This window comes from Myotis brandtii, unplaced genomic scaffold (assembly GCF_000412655.1).
Source record: "Myotis brandtii unplaced genomic scaffold, ASM41265v1 scaffold986, whole genome shotgun sequence".
Classification (NCBI taxonomy): domain Eukaryota; kingdom Metazoa; phylum Chordata; class Mammalia; order Chiroptera; family Vespertilionidae; genus Myotis; species Myotis brandtii.
In genome coordinates this window covers 767,705-774,825 of record NW_005372102.1, presented here as the reverse complement: position 1 = coordinate 774,825, position 7,121 = coordinate 767,705, and the positions used below count along the sequence as shown (strand labels likewise).

The 7,121-nt window shown below is 59.4% G+C and overlaps 1 protein-coding gene across 1 annotated transcript in view; it reads left to right on the top strand.

Annotated features, from left to right (window-relative positions):
* Window positions 1–205: 205 nt before the first annotated feature.
* The window catches only part of ABLIM2 (actin binding LIM protein family, member 2), a 90,544-nt gene continuing 83,628 nt past the window's right edge, over window positions 206–7,121 (top strand). The window contains exon 1 of the mRNA XM_014533444.1: window positions 206–262. Within this exon, the coding sequence (XP_014388930.1) occupies window positions 238–262 (25 nt within the window). The 5' untranslated portion in view covers window positions 206–237. The remainder of the gene's footprint in view (window positions 263–7,121) is intronic.

The following is a 7,121-nucleotide window of genomic DNA, read 5'->3' as shown; positions in this document are numbered from 1 at the left end:
TCCTCCACGGTGCCGCCCTCCGGAGAGGCCACGCTCCATGGGGATGCCCGGCGGGGAGACGGGTAAGGCCCCAAACCGCCCTGTGCACGAGACCGCCGCCGGGAGGAAGGCGCGTTTTTCTAACGGGGAGTCTTGGGCTCCAGGAATAAGCTTTGGGGGCCCGACAGGAAAGGAGGCGCCCAACTGAGCTCCACTGTTTATCCTCCACGGTGCCGCCCTCCGGAGAGGCCACGCTCCATGGGGATGCCCGGCGGGGAGACGGGTAAGGCCCCAAACCGCCCTGTGCACGAGACCGCCGCCGGGAGGAAGGCGCGTTTTTCTAACGGGGAGTCTTGGGCTCCAGGAATAAGCTTTGGGGGCCCGACAGGAAAGGAGGCGCCCAACTGAGCTCCACTGTTTATGAATTAGGGGGCAGCACTTATGAGCGCCGACTGTATGCCAGGCTTTGGGACTTTGTGGAGTGGCCCCATTTTACAGGTGAATAAGCTGAGATCAGGGAGGGTGAGGTGGGGGCACCGGAGCGAGATCTGGCTCCAACGCCCTTTGACCCCCACTGGGCGGAGTCCCGGGCCCACAGCCTCTGCACCAGCCCCTCCCTCCTCCTTCCCTCCCTTCTTGTCCTTTAAGGCGGGGCTCTCAGTCTGGCCTTTTGCTCCCCAGGGGCCACTTGGCAAAGTCTGGCGGCATTGCTGGTTGTCACAGCTTGGGGGCGGAGGGTGCTCCAGGCATGGGGGGCAGGGACGCTGCTCAGCTCCCCGCGGTGCCGGACGGTCCCAGCACAGGGTTGCCCGGCCCCAAATGTCAGCTGAGCTGAGGTGAGAGGCCTGCTTAGGGAATATCATAAAAACCAGTCCTCCTGGTGTTGACACGAGAAACAGGGGCATCTGCAACTTAGATAAAAACAACCGGTAGCTTCTCATCGCCTCATCGCAGTGAGGACGCCTGGAGGGGAAGGCTCCGGACTCGGGGACTTGGGAGCGGAGATGAGTGGGGATGAGATGGAGGAGGGGTGGGGGACGGAGCCTGGACCCCCAGGGGCAGAGATTGGGGTGCACAGGGAGCACCTCTGTGAGCCCGGGGTGTGCAGGGGTGGGGTGCAACCTCGTCTCGATCCTGAAGTGCTCCCACCCTGGTCCTGAGCCTTTGTCCGGGCACGAGGCTCTGGGCCTCAGGGCAGAGCCTTCCCCTCAAGGGCACACTCCTCGGCCCGCGGGTCTGTCTGGACGCAGGGCCAGGCCTGTGTACACCCCCCATCAGCGCCGTGCGCGCCAGGGTTTGTATTGACGGAGCAGCTCTGGGCTGGGACAATGCCCTCCCCCTGGCCTGACCCCACCACGCCCTGGTCATGTCACCGGAACGCGGCCTGGCCCAGAGCGGGTCTGCCCGGGGCCGGCCAGTAGTGTGTGGGTGCTTGACTTTGTTCAGGAAAGATTTCGTAACACGAGTCCTGGTGATTTTTAATGTTTTTATTGATTTCATAGAGGAAGGGAGAAGAAGAGAGAGAAAAACATTGATGAGAGAGAAACATAATGGATCTGCTGCCTCCTGCACCGCCCCCCCCCCGCCCCCATAGGGGATCGAGCCTGCAACCCGGGCATGTGCCCTGACCGGGAATCGAACCGGCGGCCTCTTGGTTCCTGGGTCGATGCTTAACCGCTGGGCACCCCGGCGGGGCCTGGCGATTTTTAGAGGACGTTTATTAAGGGGACAGGGAAGCAAGGAGGGGCTTGGGCTAGAAGAAGCCACGGGAGAGGGACGAGGTGGGAAATGGGCTCAGGCGGGCTGCTCTGGCTCACTAGGAAGTCAGAGGAAAGGGGGCCTTGGGGACGGGGTCAGAGGGTGAGCCCGGGATGAGCTGCTGCTGCCAATGCTCCCCTGGTTGCAAGTCTCGTGGGGTCCCCTAGCGGGTGTGCCTGAGGGGGGAGGAGGGGGCGATGGCACCGCGTGCTCCTGGGAGGAAGAACGCACCGGGACCTCCGTTTTAAGGGTGTTGAAGGCTGGGGGGTTAGAAGAAGTCTTAGGGGAGGATCCCAATGGAATAGTCATCCGTGTTATGCTGATGTGCCAGAATGAGACTCACTGCCCAACTCCATCTGTCCTGTGTGGTTGGCACAATGGCACTAGTTCGAGTCCTGCCGCCTGTCTCCCTGAGTAGGTGTCCCTGGTTACAGAAGAGAGGATTTTGCAATTGACTAGTTGGCTGTAAACTGCTTGGCCCTTTAGCTCTGCCTCAGTTTCCCTAGTCTCTTGTCCCGGCTTCCTGGCCTGTTTCATTGGGGCTTGTCACTGCCCGGGGCCCCAAGGGCCCCATCTGTAAAGGGGTGACTGTTCCTCCCTCCAGGGTGTCAGAGTGAGCACAGCAGACACTTGGATTTGTTTCCCGAAGCCGGTGGCCAGGGCTCCCCGCCAGTGGGCCCGACTCGCCCCCTGCGGACAGGCCTCGGGCTCCAGTTGGCTTGGGCTCAGGTGACGTCTCCTGGCCTGGCTGGTGTGCTGATGGTTCTGAAAATACCCTGGACTCCCAGAGCTCAGCCATGTGATGGTGTCCATTTCTCCAATGGAATTTCCACGCTGGAGGTGGGGCGGGGCCCCGCCCAGCTGGGGACACTGTGTCCTTCACGCCCTGTTTTGTTTCCCCCGGACGATGGCCAGTAACGCCGACGGCAAAGAGCAGACGGGACTGCAGTGCAAACAGACACCCCCGTTCCCAGTTCGCAAATGAAGCCGTGGCATCGCGTGATAAAAATAGCCCCGAAGGAAGCGAGGTTCTGCTCACATAGAGCTCTGTAAGCGCAGAAACTAAAAAACCAAAGACCTCTTAGAAGAAAACAGGGAGAGGTCTTTGCCATCTCAGTGAGGCAATGGTTTCTTTTCTTTTTAAAAAACATGTTTTGTTTTGTTTAATTGATTTCAGAGAGGAAGGAAGGGAGAGAGAGAGAAATAGAAACATCAGTGATGAGAGAAAATCACCGATCGGCTGCCTCCTGAATGCCCCACGCTGGGGATGGAGCCCACAACCCGGGCAGGTGTCCTGAATGAGAATCGAACTGGCAACCTCTTGGTGCGTGGGACGCCGCTCAGCCGCCCGAGCGTCATCAGCGGGCGGCAGTGGACTCCTCAACGTGGCACCGAGAACACGAGAGCGCAGAAAGTATACATGAGTTCGATTTCGTCAACATTAGACACGTTTTTGCGGCAAACAACCTTATGAGGAAAATGTAAACACGGCTCACAGAATGGGAGGTAGCATTTGCCAGTCATGTATGTGATAAGGCATCGGTTCTCAACCTGTGGGTCGCGACCCCTTTGGGGGTCGAACGACCCTTTCACAGGGGTCACCTAAGACCATCGGACAACACATATATAATTACATATTGTTTTTGTGATTCATCACTATGCTTTAATTATGTTCAATTTGTAACAAAATACATCCTGCATATCAGACATTTACATGACGATTCATAACAGTAGCAACATGACAGTTATGAAGTAGCAACGAAAATCATTTTATGGTTGGGGGTCACCACAACATGAGGAACTGTATTAAAGGGTCGCGGCGTTAGGAAGGTTGAGAACCGCTGTGATAAGGGAACTTGTGTCAGGAATATAGAAACGATGGATAAACGAGTCATAAAAAGACATTCCAATTAAAGGGGCCAAGGACCCCAACGGTCGTTTCCCCAAAGAAGACACAGATGGGCCCCGCTTCCCTGTGTCCCGCGGAGGAGGCCGGGTCCCTGTGGCTTCAGTGGGGCTGAAGTCAGGGCCAGTGCCCAGCGTCTCTGTTCCATGTGCCGGGGAGTCCAGGCCTGCGTCAGGCTGGCTCAGTCCGTGCCCAGCTGCCGTCCATGAGCCCGGTGCCTGCGGGGCCCCCAGGGCCAGGGGCCGTGCAGCTGCGGAGGGAGCACGGGTGGGTGCAGAGCCAAAGGAACCAGAGAGCCAAGAGTGAGCCACGAGCCAAGAGAGCGAGCGCTGGGGTTTAGGGGAGTGTGTATTCCCAATTCCCGTGACCTTGTAGTGGCCACGCCCATTCTGGCCCCTGATCTCGGTTCCCAGGTGTGACTGACGGGCACCTTCCCTGGTCACCCGCCTTCACTGCGCATGCGCCTTTCCCCCTTTGTTGGACACCCCCTCCCCCCGCCAGTGACCTGCGGGAATGGGCCGGGGTTCCCTGGGGGGGAGGCGGGGTGACGTTGCAGCTTCCTGGTGCGGCTGCCAGATGACATGCCGATGGTGTCTGGTCTCCCCTTTGCTCCTTCCTGTGATTCATAACCAGCGAATTATAAGAACCATCTGGAGGTCAAGGCTGCGGCCCCATCTCAAAGGCCTGGGCAGGAAGGGGCGGCGGGTGACTCTGAGCTGGCCAGTGCCTGCCTGGGGTGTGCTGGCAGTCCCTGAGCCCCATGAGCTCCCTCACTGGGGTGTCCTGTGGCAGAGGCCTAGCTCGGCCCACAGACCCTCTTGGTGTGAGATGACGGTGTGGGACCCTGCGGCCGAGGTTCGAATCCTGGCTGTGCTCTTCCAGCTGGTGACATGGGTTGGTGGTTGAGGTCGCCGAGCGCAGTGCCCGGCACACCCGGGCACAGACCCCGAAAGAGGACGATGCCCAGAGGCTGTGACTCACCCCCTGCGGGGCCCTGCGCGGGGCTCGAGTCACCCAGCGCGTTGCCTGCTTCTCATTAGGTTTAAGGGACATTTACTGGGCATCTGCTGGGTGCTGGGCTCTGGGCGAAGGTTGAAGAACCAGATGAGGTCACTGGCTGACCCGGGGGGCCGCCTGGCCAGTGGCAGTGTGACCCAGGCACAAGCACGGGCCTGGGAGCCCAGAGACCCGAGTCCTGGCCCGGCCTGCTGGGCCCTGGCATCTCCCCGTGTGTGTGTGTGTGTGTGTGTGTGTGTGTGTGTGTGTGTGGCGGGGGGTGGGGCGGCGGTGATGGGCCCAGATGCCCGCTAAGCCTGACCTTCCGGAATGCCACCCATGAGATCCTCAGATGCCTCTCCGGTCAGGAAGGGCTGCTCTTCCGGGGATGAAATATCACCCTCGGGGCGTGGGTGGCGAGGGCGCCGGGACCAGCTGCTTGAAGCTTGAGTTGTCCCAGGAATTGCCGGGAGCCTGGGCTGGAGCCCGTGGGAGCCATGGCCAGCCTGCGCTTCCGGCGCTCACGGCCATGTCCCTCCCAGCTGCTGCCTCTGGAAGGAGCCCCCCACCCCTAACACTCCTGCTGAGCCCCCACCACGTGCCAACCTGCCCCGTCACGACCCTCGAAATAGAGGGACAAGTGCAGAGACAGACTTGAGGAGGGAAGGACACAGCACGCGGCTCCCAGGCCCCGTCCCTGGCGGCAGAGGACCCGCCGCACCCACGGGGCCATGGGGAGGGGCCCCAGCGATCGCCGGGCATCTGCCCTCGGTCCCGGTACAAGCCTGTGCCTCCATCCAGAGCTGAGCCTCCCGTGGGGGGCGGGGGACGTTCCCAGTCCCGATCCTCTCCATTCCCAGCGGGCCCGGTGCTGCAGTTCCATTATCACCGGATTACACAGCCCCAGCCCTTGAGGGATTGATCCAGCCACTGGGTGTGCGCTCCGTGGTATTATCACAGCCAGGGACCCGGCAAACCCAATGTTAGAGCCAATCTGGAAATTACAGTGAAACCAACCTGCCGCGTTGCTGTGTAGTCTCCAATGTGGTCGTTTCTCCCAATCTCTCTCTCTCTCTCTCTCTCTCTCTCTCTCTCTCTGAAAAATTTTGCAGACTATTTCTTAGAGCAGGTATTTTTAGGTTACAGAAAAGTTGAACAGCCCTGGCTGGTATGCTCAGTGGATAGAGTGTCCGCCCGAGGACTGAAGGGTCCCGGGTTCGATTCCAGTCAAGGATACATACGCGGTTGCAGGCTCGACCCCGGGCCCTGGTCGGGGCGCGTGCGGGAGGCAACCAATCGATGCGTCTCTCTCACATCCATGTTTCTCTCTCTGTCTCTCCCACTCCCTCCCTCTCTCTAAAAACCAATGGGAACATATCCTCAGCAGAGATTAACAACAGCAAAAAAGCAGTGTTTCTGAATCCACTTTTTTAAAAGAAAAGTTGAACAGAAAGTAGAGCGTTCCCTATATGCCCCCCCCCCCAGCCATTTCCATTGTTAACCCCGCGTAGGCGGGGCTTTCCCTGCAGCTGGTGACCCTGTTCGATGCATCGTGTTAACTGAAGTGGGCGCGAGGGCGCTCCTGGTGCTGGCGTTCTCTGGGTTTGGACAAATGCATTCGATATGTGTCCACCATCACAGGGTCACGGAGCCATTTCTCTGCCTGAGAGTCCTCCGTGCCCCCCCTGTGTTCCCCCCTCCTCTCCCCACCGACAAGCCCTGCGTTTTCACTGTCTCCGTAGCATTGTCTTCTCCCGCATGCCCTGTGGTTGGAAGCACAGTGAGTGGCCTTCTCGGGTCGGCTTGTCACTTAGCAACACGCATCTACGTGTCCTCCACGCCTGCTCGGGGTTTACAAGAACCATCTGGAGGTCAAGGCTGTGGCCCCATCTCAAAGGCCTGGGCAGGAAGGGGCGGCGGGTGACTCTGAGCTGGCCAGTGCCTGCCTGGGGTGTGCTGGCAGTCCCTGAGCCCCATGAGCTCCCTCACTGGGGTGTCCTGTGGCAGAGGCCTAGCTCGGCCCACAGACCCTCTCAGTGTGAGATGACGGTGTGGGACCCTGCGGCCCTGGTTCGAATCCTGGCTGTGTTCTTTGCTCACTTCCAGCTGGTGACATGGGTTGGTGGTTGAGGTTGCCAAACACAGTGTCCGGCACACCCGGGCACAGGCCCCAAAAGAGGACGATGCCCAGAGGCTGTGACTCACCCCCTGCGGGGCCCTGCGCGGGGCTCGAGTCACCCAGCGCGTTGCCTGCTTCTCATTAGGTTTAAGGGACATTTACTGGGCATTTCTTGATAGTTCGTTTCTCTCTTTTTTATTTTATTTTTCCGTAAGAGAACATTTATTGGGTAAGTCACAGAGGTGGGGAAAGTCATTCCTAGAAGAAATGGGCTTAGGAAACACGTGGTGGAGGCACAGGAAGGGCCCTTGGAGCTTGGGGGTAAGGAAGCTAATGGCCACGTGCTTGGTGTGGGAGGGGGAC